General features: G+C 33.7%; 1 protein-coding gene across 4 annotated transcripts in view; it reads right to left on the bottom strand.

The window, feature by feature from the left end:
• The window catches only part of Kcnt2 (potassium sodium-activated channel subfamily T member 2), a 332,481-nt gene that overhangs the window by 163,139 nt on the left and 152,338 nt on the right, over positions 1 to 17,004 (bottom strand). For all 4 annotated transcript variants that reach the window (XM_076941300.1, XM_076941299.1, XM_034513149.2 and 1 more), the window contains exons 9-12: positions 6,639 to 6,819; positions 5,422 to 5,586; positions 3,470 to 3,606; positions 926 to 989 (exon numbers count right to left, since the gene is read on the bottom strand). In XM_076941300.1, coding sequence (XP_076797415.1) covers positions 926 to 989; positions 3,470 to 3,606; positions 5,422 to 5,586; positions 6,639 to 6,819 — 547 coding nt within the window. The remainder of the gene's footprint in view (positions 1 to 925; positions 990 to 3,469; positions 3,607 to 5,421; positions 5,587 to 6,638; positions 6,820 to 17,004) is intronic.

Genomic DNA, 17,004 nt, shown 5'->3' with positions numbered 1-17,004 from the left:
GGGACCCCTGTGGCTGAATTAGGGAAAGAGTTGAAGAAGGTGAGGAGGAAGGCCACCCCATAGAAAGACCATCAGTCTCAACTCACCTGGATAACTGAGATCTGTCAGACATGAGCCACCAATCAGGCAGCATACAGAAGCTGGTCCTAAACGTCTGACACATATACAGCAGAGGACTGCCTGGTCTGGCCTCAGTGAGAGAAGAACCTAACTCTTGAGAAACTTGAGGCCCCAGGGAGTAGGGGGTGCTTAAGGAAGGTGATGAAGGCATTCTCCTGGAAACATGGGGGGAGTAGGAATGAAATAAGGAACTATGGAAGTGCAGACTAAGAGAGGGGTTAAAACTGGACTGTTACAAAACAAACATTCTCTTAGAAGCTGAAGTCATTATTCAGTAATTCATTTAAATAAGATTTGAATTAGTTTGATTTAGAGAAGTTTGGACTTAAAAATACATCACAGAAATTCTGCTAAGTCAAAAGTTACCAAAAAGAGCCCTAGGAATGCACATTTCCAGGTCTCACTCTGAATAACTTCAAAAGAATTTCAAAATAGTATATATATTTTTTTAAATAAATTCTCTAATTGATCCTATTATAATCTGCTACAGCCATCTGCCTTCATTTGAAGTTGAGGAAATATAAATCCTTCTATCAAACTGTATCTCTTAGGAAATGTTTAGAAGATTAGTAGAAAGAAGTTAAAAAAATTAGTAAAACACTTTTGTTAACACCATGAAAAATATTTTTAATGTTAAAATAATCATAGCTAATAAATAGATGCTTAAATTTAGTGAAAACCTAAGGTTACAAAGTTTCATTATGGTGGGTCTTTTTTTGTTTTTCATTGTTTTTTTATTCAAATTAAGCAAACATCTTATATGAGGGAATCCACAGTTTAGTGAGGAGGATCTTAGGCAACTTACAGAAGATGTTCTATCCACTTCGCAGCGGCTACTCAAAATAAAACAGGCCTCAGCATTGTCCATCCTAAACATAGACAGAAAACAGAGTAAGCATACTGAAACGCTCGCTACTTCAGTGACTATGTCAATGCCTGGTTCACATCCAACATGTGTGTCTTCAAGCTTAAAGAACAACTGGCTATCTAGCTGAGCATGACTACATGGGTGAGAAAAATAACTTGCATACCAGTACAGCTCCAGAATTAATGGCAAATAAAAGAAATTGAATTTGCTTTTTTTCTGATTTTAATTGATCTATGTATTCATATATATATTTACATAAATATTTTTATATCAACATAAATAATATTTAAATTATGTTTTGCAATCTAGGATAACTACATTATTATTATTTTTATGGCTAACTCCTTCCACGTCAGTGACTCAGTTAGAGAGAGGGAACAGGTATGCTCAGTGAATTTAAGTTAATTTTTATTTGTTTCCCCCACTATTTGTTTCCAGGAAACTGTTCAACCTTTTGTTCCAGCCCCCTTTTTGTCATGTGAATGTTCTTCAATTCTTAAATTTAGTAACTAAAGAATATGTTTTAGTCCTTCAGAAGTAGAGATTTTAAAACATAAGAATGTTTATTTTCCAGCTGAGTAGTGTTTTATCTTTCTGGTACACTGCGATAAAGTTAGACTCTTCCAAAACATTTTTGTTTTCACTGGAGAAGAGAAACAAAAAGCCCAGAAAATTAATCCAAATAAAACACTTCTGGAGAAAGTACTGTGGGAGGTTGCTAAATAGCACGGGTTTTGCATAACATTTTCTGAGTATCATTTTCAATAAAGCAGTGAAAATCATGCCACTGACCTGTGGCGCTGGTTTGGGGGCGCCTCCTCCTTGCTTCTTGCATGGGGAATTATGCTAAAGAATGTTTTAATTAATGTTGAATCCTCAATATTATATATGAAGTTAGGATTTGAAACAAATATACAATAGCTAGTCACGTTCAGTCACATTCTCAGTCCAGCTTTCTTAACAATGAAAGCTGGCCAACAGTCCTGTTATCATGCTTTTTGTTTTTCTTTTTAACTTGTTCAGTTTCAATTCCCATGAAGGGTTTTCCATAAATGTGACCCCTTTCTGAAAAATCATTTCATTACTAGTATTGATAGTTAAATTGAAATAGCATCTATCTGACATAACACAAACAGCTCAGATTTAATTCCCAGAATAAAAAACTTCCACCACTAACAGGCTTATCAACCCACTATGAATGAGCTGAGTGAAGAACCCAACTCACAGTAACTTAAGGAGAATTTTATAGACACAACCTAATACAGAGATTTAGAAGACACAGATGTAGAAACATCTTCTAGATACCCAAGTAATTGTATAGATATCAAATAAGAAATAGCTAAATCTTCAATTCGCATGAGAATTTGGGAATATCTGACTCCTCATAGAAGTGTCATGAGGAGTGTTTAACTGAGATATACACTAAGATGAAATATATCCTATAAGATATTTAGCATTCAACATTCACTATTCATTTTGCTGTGGTAATTTCTGCTCACTGTTTTGTTTCTTAAATTAAATCATTAAATAAACAAACCTCAGCTAAGTTTATTTTACTCTTAATCAGAAGTGATGTCAACATTCATTACTACTAGGTACCTAAGCAGCATTTTAAGTCATTAGGTAAAATGGGCAAATAAAAAAAAAAATCTTAGGTTAAGTACTGTGATGAGGAAACCTTCACGTTTAAACAAGAACATAGGAACCTCCATAAAGAAAGAAGACCCACTTAAAACTTTAAATGCAGCAGAAGGCATCAAGCAACCCCCATTCCCACTCCCCAATCCACCCCTCTCCTCACCCTCCACCACTAGAGATTCCTGGTTTTAAAACAAAGGAAGTTGTTTTGTGTTAGTCCTGATTCCAGGTGACCTCAGTCTTCCCAGCCCTTTCTCATATTCTACTGCTCTGTTGGCTGTGTAGAAAGACCAGTTTTCCTGTTAACAAATGTCTAGGCCAAACCATCTTCTAAGCCCTATTGACAGGCATCTGCACAGTCTGAGAGCAAGACCTCTTAGGATCCTATTTCCTCCAACTCTGAGGACTCTTTATTAGACTGTGACCCTTGCAAGACAAAAGGTGTTGCTGAGGAATGCTCTAAGTCTCTTACAATGCAAACCCTGACTCCCTGCTTTGATATCTCATATATTATTTAATCTAAGGTTTTGTTTTGTAAAATAGAACTAGAATTGTGAAATCGGGAGATATCTCTAATGGGAGTATGAATACCTCCTGCCTATCTCTGACAGTGATGGGAATTCAAACATGCTGACTTTTTACTGTTTCATGTAGACTTAAGATCTTAAATATCTGCCCTAAAACGAAAGTGGGAAACAGGAGCCTGTACTTTTAGCACTATTATTTTAAAATTAGTGAAGCAGAGCTAAATTTTATGTTTAAATACATATTGCAAACATTTGGAGAGAAAAGTTATCAAAAGATTGAAAATGAAGAAAGATAGAAAGGGTACAGGATTCCTACTTTGCTCTCAGGAGATCCTGATCTTTAAGGGCAGAGCCTTGAAGGTAGATCACTCTTTGGGACCACATTGGAATCTGTAACACCCTCCGAACTTGCACATCCATCTCCGTGGGACACAAAATCACCACATAATAATCCTATTTAAGGTATAATGAGAAATGGCATAGATACAATCATGCTTTATGTTTATTTTTGTTATCCTACAAAAACTATTAGAAATTTTTCTTTAATTATGATCAAGTTGTAATGAATACTTGGTGATAAATTAAAAAATACATTTAAAGTGAGAGAAATTGAATATGATGGCACTATGATAAACATAATGTGAGAAATGCAAATAGCCTGAGCTGTTGCAATGGCCTTGGTACCACAGGAAGAAGGAATCATGGAGTACACTCGACATACTCCTTCAGTTTAGTTTTGACCTTCAATTTAGTAAAATAAACACTGAATGGGAGACAGAAAAGTTCAAGAGTCAATGCATACTTTAAAGTGTTACTTTCGGAGTAAAATATACAATAGTCATTTAATTAACATTATGTTATGAACTAGTACCTTGAAACAACTTCTGATGAATACCTGTGTAGTTTGGAGATTGTATTGAATAAAATGATAGGTGATAAAAAATGGTTTTACCTCAAAATATTTCAAAGTATATCACCATTTGAGACCTAGCAAATGCATCCAAAATGATGAAATGACTTAATACTAAGATATAAAATTGTAAGTTCTCTAGTAACTATTCCCTATTTGGTTGCTCTAAAATATATCTACAATAAAATGTTTAGAATTAAGATCTGATATTGATATTAAATAGACTTAATCATTGTGAGATCATTTTTCTATCCCATTTTCTTAATGCAATATACAACATTTATGAAGAATATTAAAATGTATAGAAAAATGAAGACCATAACACAGGAATAAATAGTGTTAAATCAAGGTACTATACATTTCTGATATTACTTGTGAAATGTATTTCTATTCAGCACTGTCTCAAGTGCTTAAATTTATTTAGGAAATACAAAACAAACAATTCTTTCTTCTTTGAACTTAACTAATTGCATTAAAAATTGTCTTAATCTACATTGTCTTAACAACCTAAAATGTTGAAATATGTAAAGGTTTTATGTATACACACATACACACATAAGCTTGTTTTGAATTTATATTTTTGTTTTTTTTTTTCATTATTTTCTAATGTTTTACAATTTAAAAGAATGGACTTAAGTAGTGTTTAGTCACATTCTAGATTACAAATGTACAAAAAGGAAACATCCAGGGCCTTTGATGACTTGTCAATTAAAAGTGCTGTATGATCTAGCATAGGACTTGAATTTGGTTCCCAGCACCCACACTGAACAGCTCACAACAGCCTGCAAATTGACCCTCAGGGTTTTGACATAATAGTCTAGCTTCTTCAGCCACCCAAACCCACAGATGCACACACACACACACACACACACACACACACAAGAAACACACATAGCAAAGAAACAAACATGTATACAAACACATAAAAAATTAAAATTTTATAAAAACAACTTTCATACCCTCACAGTACTATCAGAAAAACTTATAACCACAATGTTCCAGATGGTTTCATTGTTTTATTATACTTTATATTAAAATTCACTGCTTCATGAAATTATCATTTATGCTCTTACCCAAGAGATGAAAAAAAAAAAAAAAGATCCTTTAAGTCAAATAAATATCCTTCTTTCTAGCAATAACAAGTCCCATCTGTCTTTTGGTACAGGTACAGAAGGGAATCTCAAGGCTACTTATTTCTCCTGCATTTTTATTATGTGCCCAGTTATATTTGTAGTCTTTCACCAACCCTTTGTAAATTTGGGTGTATAAATAAATGTTTGCCAGAATGCAGGCTGCAATACTGGTTAATGTGCTATTAAGTATGGTTCAGTATTGTGCATGGCATAATTTGAATCTACCTGTAGTCTTGGATGGGCATAGAATTCATTTAAAAAATCCATAAGTAAGTCAATCTTCAATGAGCTGACACATAGGACAACATGCTTCTCAGTCTGAGCTCTGTGTCGACTATAGTTTCCTCCCGACTTTTGTCTCTCCATCCACAAATAGGCCAACTGTTCAAACTGTAAGGAATTTTCCACAGGTAAATGAAAAACATCATACATGCAACTGAAAGCCCAATACACTGTCCCAGTTGTTATCGGGAACATGGCATTTCTTACCCTTAAAATAGTTGATTATCAAATTATCACTACTACACAACAGGCTGGCCACATGATTTCCACAGAGATTTCAATGAGGCCCAGGGGCTTCAGGTCTCCAAAGAAGCACATTAGAATGATTTTACTATTATACCATCTCAGACCATGAAGGGGCTAGTCTATCTGCTTTGTGTCCAGGAAGTATAAAGCAATATGCTATTCATTGAACGTACTTTAACAAATTTGCTACTTTTGTTCCATGTTCTTCTGCCCCATTGTGCCCATAACATGCAAGGGGAGATTGCTACATTAACATGCACAATGCCCCATGCTAGCTATGTACAGATGAGTACTATAATGAACTGAGTGGTGTAGAGGAATGTCTGGGAGCTAGGCATGCCATTGGGAACTGGCTAATGTTGTGTAATGAGCATGCAAGCTTAATTTGCATTTATCATATTGTGTTCTTAATTTGTTCACTCATGGGAGACCAGGACTCATTGCAAAAAGGAACTGGAGACTGGTCATTGTTTACATCTCTGACCGGTTCAGTCTATCCATCTACTACCCAAATCACTTGATAATGTATGTATGCCATGTCCACTGCCTGCTTTAGTTGAGAAATATAAAAAATTAACTTTAACCCACTACACTTTATGCTTTTTTTATTTGTTCTCCAAACATAATTCTTAATCTAACATCTGATAATTTAAAATTATTTAATATTTAATATCACATAATCTATATATTTTTTTTAAAATGTTGAGCTATTGCTTATGCCAATGAGGAAAAAGGTGTCTAATAAAATTTATAAAAACATTTCTGCAATAGTGTAAGCACTTCCTTAAACTACTCATAGCGTATCATATAATATCAGTGTTAAGTAAATAATCAGGTACTATTTTGTTAATATAGAAGGTTTAATATTACATGGCTTTGCACAGCTCTACAAAGGTTAAGATGGCTCTGCTTACCTGTATAGGGAGAACTACAAGGGCAACACAGATCATAGCAACGACAAAAAGCTTGGAAGACCATGTTTCAGGGGTGACATCCCCAAAGCCCACAGTTGAAAATGTCACAATGCAGAAATAAAGGGAATCAAAGAGATTGAGTTTCTTGCCAATTCGTTCAAGATGCTGAATTCCACAAATGCTGAAAAAACATAAAAAAATTTCAAACACATACACATTAAAATTAAGAATAGCACACTGGAGACATTATTTTTCATATCGTTATTTCAAAACCAAAAAATTTTATATATTGTCTATTTATATATAATTTTACCTAAAACAATATAGCTTTTAAACACACAAATTAGATATGATTTTATCTTAATAGCCAAAAAATTTTTAGCTATAATAGATAACTCTCAGAGATATTTAGTGCATGTGAAGGCAAAACAAACTATATATTTCTAAGTCTACTACCTGTCAAAATAGTAAAAGTCTTCTGTTGTTTAATTTAGGAAGAACAAATGTATATTAATGTATGTGTAGGCATACATATATTAATAATACTGAAAATTATGTGTCAAAAAAATCAAATATAGGTTGAACCCTGTTGCTGCCAAAACCTAGTCGATATTCATTTTCTATTGTAACAGTGCTGATTAGGGGTGAAGCTTTAAGAAGTATTGAGGACACCCACCCCCATCATTAAATAGGTTATTGCCATTATTGTGGGAAGATCTTTGCTGTCTAGAACATATTTTGTATGTAATATTTCTCTATTTCTCACAATATTTTGTTTTGGCACCAGCATTTTACAATGAAATAAAAAGAATTCAGGCAACTTCAAGGACCTTTATGTTGGACTTCCCAGACCTTAGAACTATGACACAACAAATTTCTGTTCTGCTCATTATAAATTATATAGTCAATTCTGCCATACTGCAGTCTAATACACAAGTACCTCTCAAACAAAAGTCTACATCATAAGACAAACATCTACAAATAAGACCTGATACATAAAAGGATTCAATATAGAATTTCTTAATGATACAAGATGTCCACAAATTAGAATTACTAAAATAGAAATAGATATAGCATTATTACTTGATTATAAAATTAAAAAGTAGAAAATCATAATTGATAAATATGTTGTGCGCATTGAAGTGTTACAAATAAATTGCAACAGTAAAACCAGTGTGGAACTGCAATGATTTACACAAGGAGGTTCCATATTCATATAAAAGTATTAAAACATGGGGATTTTATGGGATGAAAAAATCATGAGGGTGGTGTTCCTACACATGAGGATAGCCAATTTTGTAACAGGAAGATAGTAAGCCCACCAACCTGTAAAGTCATTCTTCATTTTATAATGTGGTGACAGAGCAAGAAGACACTGTCTTCAAATTAGAGAAAAGGCCCTCACCAGACCAACAGGGCCAGACCTTAATGTGTGACATCTTATCATTTGAATCTGTTTCAAAAGGAAATTTATATAACATATAAATTATTCATTCTCATTTATATGTACAGAAATGGGCCAACACAGACATCAAAGAATTGAGTTTAAGCTTAGAACACCTATACATGATGAATAAGTTTTGGGAGTTGAAAATGGGTAGAAGCTAGAAAACTGGGAACATGGAGAAAAGAATTATATTGCATTGAGTTTTGATGATGGTAAGTCTTGCAGAGTTTATGAAAATAGGATTGTAGTAGAAGATTAGAGAAGGAATCAGAAAAATGTTGGTAGAACAATATATATTATAGATGATCCTGATGAGTTTGGAGGAAGAATTGAATTTTATTTTATTTTTTTTAGGAAGCAGAGGAAAGGCAATATTTGTAGAACAGCATCATGACTATAAAGAATCATGTCCATGACTTTATGAAAGCCAGAATTTAAGGATGATAAATTAGAAACTTGGGGAGATTCTGTGTTTCATGACATGTCCTGATGGTATGCTAAAATCAGAGACAGAAATGGTTCAAAGATAGATTTTTATACCCAAAAGGAAAGCAGCGTGACCTAACTTAGAAGATCCTCACCCTGGTCAGATTGTAAAAATAAAAAAGGGTTTTCATTAGAAAACATCAAGGGTGGGAGAGTAGCTAGAAAAAGGAAGCCAGATACTATCCATCTACATAATAGAAGACGGATCCTAAAGTCACCCCAGAGACTGTTGAAACCATCATGACTCCCCGAAGCCAAGGATAACATGGCCTGGGATTTTAAAGTTGTTTTCAGTGAGTAATCTAAGGCATGTACAGAATTTCTGGATTATGTCCACAGTAACCTTAGCTCCCTGATCCCTTTAATGTGGGACAGAGCTCTTGATTCTCTTCATTGTGTTCAAGGGCAAGACTGCATAAGAATGCCTATTTTTCAAGATTCTTCTAGAAGAAACAGATAGTTACCTTTGGCAGTGGTCTCTTTGGAAAAACTCAGCAGCTGTTTAGAGCATATAGTCCTGGGAGAGTTTCTTCATTTTAATATAAAAGAAAGTCTTTTATATTCTGCCATGAGAGAAGTCCCTTAATACAGTAAGGCCCCAGGTGGATAAAGACTAGACGGAATTAAGGGTGAGGCTTCCTCAGACAACTCAATTGAACAGCAACAAGCATGCAACACCTGGGAGAGCTAGCACTCCCACATTCTAAACTGTGTGGACTGCTCCCAGAAAAGCCTTTCAGGTGAGGCTTCTTTCCAAGTTCTTAAGAACAAAATCTTCTCTGGAACTATTGCTGTGTAGTTAAAGGAAACCTATCTTTAAGTCCAAGAATATCATGTTGATTCAATTACCAGGTCTTGAAACTTACTTGTTGATAGAGTGAATTAAGATTTAGAACTACTTCTGTAATAAAATGTGTTTGCTTGCTTTCTTACCTGTTTTTATTTGAGAAAAAAAATATGAAATTAAATATGTCCTCTCAAATATTGAGGTTGAAACATGAATGTCTAATGCAAAATAGCTTAAGCACTGAGACCTTTAGAGAAGGCAAGTCATGAGCACAATACTTTAGAAGAACCATGACTTTAGAAATGCAGAGAACACTCTCATCAGACCTGGAATCTGTGGCTCTTGGTCTTGAACACTCAAGCATTGAAAGCTGAGGAAAAAAAAATCATACCTCTTAGAAATTACCTATTCTCAAACTTACGTATCAGAGCAAAAAATAGACTAGTACAATTAAATGTACCATCTGGAATTAAAGAGAGGACAATGTAAGAGGTGCATTGGGAGCGAGGAGAAAGAAAGGAATGAGAGGAAGCAAGACGAGGAATCAAATACTGATAGAAGATACAAGCATAAACTGAAATAATCAGAGTGAAAGAAGTTGGATTAAAGCAGCACACAGGATTGTGTTTCTGAGAAAGTGCAAGAGAAGAAACAGAAAGTCATTTAGCAGCTGCCTTGCCTGGGAATGTGGGGGAATGATGTAAATGTTCTAAGTAAATATGATAAAATATGATTGAATTTAAACTTAAGATGTGTGAATTTGACGATGTGTAAATTATGCTTCTGAAAATTTGTTAAAACTCAGTGTATACTTTTGGACAGCCACTACAGTGTCTGTGTGTGAACAGACAAGTCCCGCTCTGCAGACAATAAAGAGCAAATGGGTCCAGCAGGTTTGATTAGAAACTTTGAGTCACAAGTGCTCCCAAACCATAAGAGTCTTTTGGGGGGGGGGAATGGGGGTTCTGGTCACCCATATGCAATACTGCCAATGTAATTAAGCTATCATATATAATCTCACACAACCAATGAGAAGTGGATGCTAACAATAGATATTCCTTATATAATGAGTGGTTTGGTTCACCGCTCCCAGGCACTCTTCCCTTGGAACTCCTCTTTAAGCTGAAGCTGGACCTTGGCAAGTATTCTTTGATAATGCAATACTTGGATTAATTATACATTTAAACTGATCTTTGATGACAAATCATTTCCCAATGCAAACATTTGTTATCTAATATACATTACAAAACGTCACCCGCTGTACATCTTAGCATTAAGTTTGTACATTTTTAAATGTAACTCAACCATGGTAACCAACCTTATTTTATTCAAAAGGAGTTTGTACATAATTTTGACATCTGGTTTAAAATGGCCGAGTGCACTGATTATAAATCTTTCACAGATTTGTGGTATACTCGGCTTTAAGAAACTTTGTCAGCTGTTTTCTGAAATCCTTGGTCACCAAAAAGAGAAGTTAGGTTACTCTATTATAAGTCATGAGTTGAGCCCTAGATTAACACCATGAAACACCAAGTCTAGCTGTCTTGTCTTTGTATGACAATGTTGGAACAGTATGCCTGTCTGCAATGGGTCTACAACAGGACTAGGTGTGTCAATAGTTTATCATTTGTTATAGAGATAAGGAACTAAGAGGTCCTAGGCATCCTTGTCAAGTTAGTGGCTCCTGATGGTGTTCAGGAAAGGCATTTATTTGGTTGTCTATAAATTTATGAGCAGCCAGGGTCCAGTGGATAGTTCTGAACCCAGAGTCACACAGATGAATGAGGCTCAACTCAGTGGGTCTCAAAACGAAACAAAAATATATGAATGTAAGGAGGAGATGGACAGGATAATAACGATATGAGGAAGACAAGAGCTGACTAAATGTTGGGCAGTGGTGGCGCACGCCTTTAATCCCAGCACTTGGGAGGCAGAGGCAGGCGGATTTCTGAGTTCGAGGCCAGCCTGGTCTACAGACTGAGTTCCAGGACAGCCAGGGCTACACAGAGAAACCCTGTCTCGAAAAACGGGGGAAAAAAAAAAAAAAGCTGACTGAAGTGACAGTAATTAAAATGTGATGTGTATGAAATTATCAAATTACCAATTCCACAAAATTTATTTTTAAAAATCACAAAAAAAAAAAACCCAAAACTAGAAACAATGCGGAATTGGTAAGTATGTTTAGCATCCTTGCTATGCTTTGAGTGTCACAAGTCATAAACTCATTGAGTAGTTGTATTGAATATATACATTTTTATAAATTAACTGGACTTTAATTAAATATGAGACAGTTTGCTACAATACTTTATAAACCTATCAATTTTATAAATATTTAATTACCATTATATGAGACATGTAAGAATTATAATCGAGGAATATGTCTTTGTTCTTCAGCCAATGGCTATTTCTAACTTCTGCATTTATTTTATTTAAAAAATTCTTAATGCTGCTAGGCATGGTAGTAGATGGTTGTCATTTCAACAGTTGAAAGGTGGAGCCATCAGGGCCTGGACTTCAAAGTCATCTTCAGTTATACTGAGTTTGAAGCCAGGCTGATCCACACAGGGCACAAGACCTTGCCAAAATAAAATGGATGTGTATATGACATACATTTGAATTAAACTTACCTATATCATATAATAATTAATAACTAAATTATATAAACAAAACTTAAACAAATGAGTAAACTACAAGACATATATTGGTTCAAAAGTACCTACTGAATTTAATAGTTCTACATATTGACATATTCTACAAATATTTGAATGATGGAATTAACTATTTACTAACAAAATATTTGACCTTCAGTTCCTTATATGTTCCTGGTAGTGAATACTAAAATACTGAATTGACTCAGTCAGACCAATATGAACTAAAATAGTCAAGAAAACATTTGTTTTATATTTTACAGAGAAAGAAATAACTACCAACATTAGAAAAAGGTCAGTGCAATGACCTATAATCTATACTTCACTCTTTTCACTCTTTTTTCCCAAATTTTTTATTTACCTGCTAATCCTTGAAACTAATTAAATATTTCCATTATTCATATTTTAAAAATAATTCATCCAATTGTAAGAAAGCCATCAAGAAATAGTGCCTTCATGATAGCTAAATAGATCACTTATTGGCAGTGATTAATGCCAACACATTTAGAATACTGGAAATAGCTTTTAAAATAGAGTACCCAGAATCTAATACTGAAATTTTGGAATAACAATTTTACCTACAGCTCTGAATCATATAAAACACTTTACAAGGACTTGAAACTATTAGATGATGAAAATATACTTTAATATAGATAACTATCACTTTATTCACAGATACAGAGCTTCCATTATTAAATAAAACACTGCTTTCTCTTATCACATTTGGTGAGTTTCGTATTTTTTATCTCTATGCAGAGTGGCTTTAAGTGGCTTGATGACCTGAATTCAGATCCCGATAAAAGCACTGTCCTCAAATACCACATATTCATAATAAAAATATTCTATTTCCCTTTAAATAAAAAGATAGAACTTTTCAATTAGATAAATACAGGTTAAAAATCTATAGTTATGTCCATAATTTAAGATAGATGAAGAATTTTACAAAACATTTTTATTAATAGTATCTGCAATTGAATATTTTTAATTGTCTTAACAGTGAAGTGTTTTTAATTCAAACTTAGTACTGCTATGCAACTGGATAGCTTTTTCTCTTATAACCATTCTAATTATAACAAAACTTTTACTATTCTCTATTTGCTTAAACTTTTAAAATGATTTACAATTAAAATATAAAACATAAGCATATCAACCTTTTCTACCAAATATTTTATTTATTTGAAATACATAAAATTAGATTAATTATAGTGATTCAGTGAGATATTAAATATTAATAAATATTTTAATAAGATTATCTTATGAAAAATTTAATAAAAATAATTTATATGAAACTGTTGATGTTTGATCTTGCTGTCTATTGTAATGATAAGTGTGCTCCCCGCCCCCCAAGACCTGGAGACTGACATTAAGTTATCTCTGATTGGTAAATAAAGATACCAACAGGCAATAGCTGGGCAGAAAACACACAGATGGAGTTTAGGTTTCCTGGACTTGGGAAATACCAAGAGGAGAAGAAGGAGGTGAGTAAGTGTAAGAAGAAGAAGAAGCCATTGGTTAAATGAACCATAAAAACTTGGCCTGAAGGATGGTAAATTGAAGTTTAGAGCTGCTCAGATGGAACATAATAAGTCGTAAGTAATAATTTGTGGTTATAGATAGAAATGTAGATTCTAATAGCATAGAGGGTAGGTATCTGCCCAGCTCTTTTTCTGTTCAAGGGTTATTGTAAATATAAAGGTTACGTTGTGTCTGGGAACTAAAAGGTCAAAGGTCGGGTACAATACCCAAGCTGAGGTTAGGTAACTTCTACAATATAAAACTAGTAGGTGTTATAAAAACTAACTTGTATTTCATAATAAGAACTAATAGCAGGGTAATCATAAGGTTCTCATTTTGAAAGACTGATGACCTCAGTTCAGATACTGGAACCCACATAAAAACCATACACAAACTGGAGCAAACTGGAGGTATAGACAGCAGAATTTCTAGAAGCTCAAGGAAGGACCTACTATCCTGCTGTATGCAGCACTGAACAAGAGATGGCAGGTGAGAAGCAAGGATGACAAAGAGGATGCTCTGAGGCCTCATAGAGATGAACAAACACATACATCATAAACACACAGTGACTTATATTGCAAAATTGTGTTATAATAGTTCTGAAGTAATGAATCAGCAATTCTTACCTTCTATGGGGGTCAAATGACCCTATCACAGGGTTCACCTAACACCATCAGAAATCACATATATTTACTTTTTGATTCATAAAACTGGCAAAATTACAGTGATGAACTGGCAGCAAAAATAATTTTATGGTTGAGGATTACCACAACATGAGGAACAGTATAAAAGGTTGTGACATTAGGTAAATATATTTATGTTATCTAAGCCTGGTCCTAGCTCTGTGGTAACCTGAATAAATTCCTAAATTTATTTTAACTTTTTAATCAATCAAAAAAGAAATGCAATGATATTAACATCATTATTAGCTATTATGAGAATTAAATAAGCAAATATCCCATGAAGCATCTAGCAAATAATAATGTTTAATTAATCTCTGGATAATTTTGTTAGCTGTTTCCAATTCCTACTTGAAATGTAAGCATAGTAATGATTTTAATATAATCATCAAATATATACACAAAAGAATTAACTATAACATTTAATATTTTTATATTTCTTTTATTTACAGTGTGTGTGTGTGCTTGTGTTTGTGTGTATCTGAAGATATCAAGGAAAATTTATAGAAGTAGAATCTCTTTTTCTACCATCTCAGGTAAAAAACTCAGGTAGGCAGATTTGGTAGCAAATACCTTTAGCCACTAAGGCATTTTACAAACACCAGACCAAATATAGCCTTTTCTATATTTGATAAAAATATGACAAAATAATACCAAGTGATCCCCAGCCTTTGCTATCTATGTTATAAGAGAAAAAAGTTGTCATAGAAAACACAGTCAGAATTTACAAAAAAAAGGCTTAGTGGTGCAAACAGTAGGGAAGCCTAGTGATACAGCAAAAAGCATCAGTCATATACCTTATTAATGATGTGGTGGACTAAAATGCAATAAAACTTAGAAAAATAATAGATAGATGATAGATAGATAGATAGATAGATAGATAGATAGATAGATAGATCAAACCATCCAGGGGTTAATTGCTAACTGTGGCCTATTCATCTCATCTGTTGAAGCAACAAGTATGAACAGAGAAGTTTCTACCTGAGAACAGAGTTGGGCAGTTTTCAATGTAGACCCATATTCGTTAACTATTGACAAGTTTAATCATAGTTGACCTTTAGATGTTTCACCGTCATCATTTCCAGAAACTGACAATGAATTCCTGGTAAATCGGCAAGGGGTAAATATTCATCACTATTCTGGGGAAGAATTTCAACATCAAAGTAGTGACCTCTTTGAAAGAACTGCTTGGTCTGATGTTTCCTATTACAATGCAAAAGCCAAGCTGACCATAGACAATTAAAAGGTTCAGGATTCCATATATATTCAAATACATTTGACAATAGTTGATTTAAGACAGAATTTATCAAGAGGTTTTTAATTTTATTTAATGAGAAAATGTGTATGAAATTCACTGGTTCTCTTCTTTCTTTTTATAATTAACCACATCCTCTGAATTCCATCCTACACTAACTCAAATGATTAAGGTTTTGTGAACTAAACTGAAAAATAAACTTTCACAGTTGTGCTTTGTAAGTATTTTATAATCACTTCAAGATTTACTTGTACACTTAATATCTTAGTTCATGTCCAGTACAAAATACCACTGGATTAATCATTTCTTAAGTAGAATTTAAGCCAGCGAGGTAGCTTAGCAGGCTAAGTCATTGCTAACAGCTCAGTGACTTGAGTTTGAGCTCTGAAATCCACAGGAAGTCAACTCCAGTAATCTTATGCCCTGACATTCCTGTTGATATGCACATAAAATACATACAAAATAAATGATAAATATAATTTATACAAAAAAGAAAGATCTACTAGGTAAAACTCTAAATCCTGGGCGCATGGTTATACATCTGTTTTATTATTTGAAAGGATCAAAAGATGCATATTAAAACGTCAAAATTTATATACTATTTCTCTATCCCTTATATCAACTTAACTCTACCTAAAACCTCCGAAAGTTTAGTCAAAGTTATGATGCCATTTACAGACCCAGAAATATCCATAGTTCTTCCTCAGCATCCCAAAGTATTTAGCCGTCTTGGTCATATCTAACAAAGTGCACTAGTTCACCACAGAAGCTGTGTGATCCTACTCACATGGAAGCTCAGAAAACAGGACATAGTTTTAGAGGACTATGAATATATTAAACATGAATCAGTAAGCTTAGTACTTGGGTGGGAAAGAGGAGTCAGCATTAGAACTCATTAAAACATTTAAAATCCCATTATTTTGTAAACTAGAATCTGTTCAATCTCATTAAAAGTAATTTTGGTTAAAAAATGAAACAGCAACAAGAAAATCATACAACTAGGCAAACATCTCACTCATATTAACTATAAAAGAACTTGCTTATATCACAACATATTTAATATTTTTTTAAATTTTCATTATTTTCCCCTAAAATGAACTATATGAATTTTTAAATTATCTGTTTCCATAATATCAGGAATAGTAAGGTGAATTCACCCAAACCATTTCATGAAAATACCAGTACAATATGAACATGCAAAGTATGCCCTACATGTTATTCTGCCATAGTAAAATTGGGTTGGTCAGGCTTCAGTGAGAGAGAGACATCTCACAGAAGAAAACACAGTTCAGGCTTTACAAAGGGAGAGAGAGCATGCAAGAGAAGAAAGCAGGTAACATGATGGAAGATAGTAAACACAAACAAAAAAATCCCAGTAACAACCCAGAAAGACAAACTACTTTCCAAAGAACACAGGTCAAAAAATGCAGGTAAAAATTAGTATGGAAATTGTGGAGAAAGTTTATAATCAATGACTTTTGTTTACATATCTCAAGAGGTATGAGATGCATGTACTGAGAATTAAGAGGATACCAGTGGACTGTTTGA

Source organism: Arvicanthis niloticus, chromosome 10 (genome assembly GCF_011762505.2).
Source record: "Arvicanthis niloticus isolate mArvNil1 chromosome 10, mArvNil1.pat.X, whole genome shotgun sequence".
NCBI lineage: Eukaryota > Metazoa > Chordata > Mammalia > Rodentia > Muridae > Arvicanthis > Arvicanthis niloticus.
The sequence above is the reverse complement of the archived record's forward strand: the minus strand, read 5'-3'. Positions and strand labels throughout refer to the sequence as shown.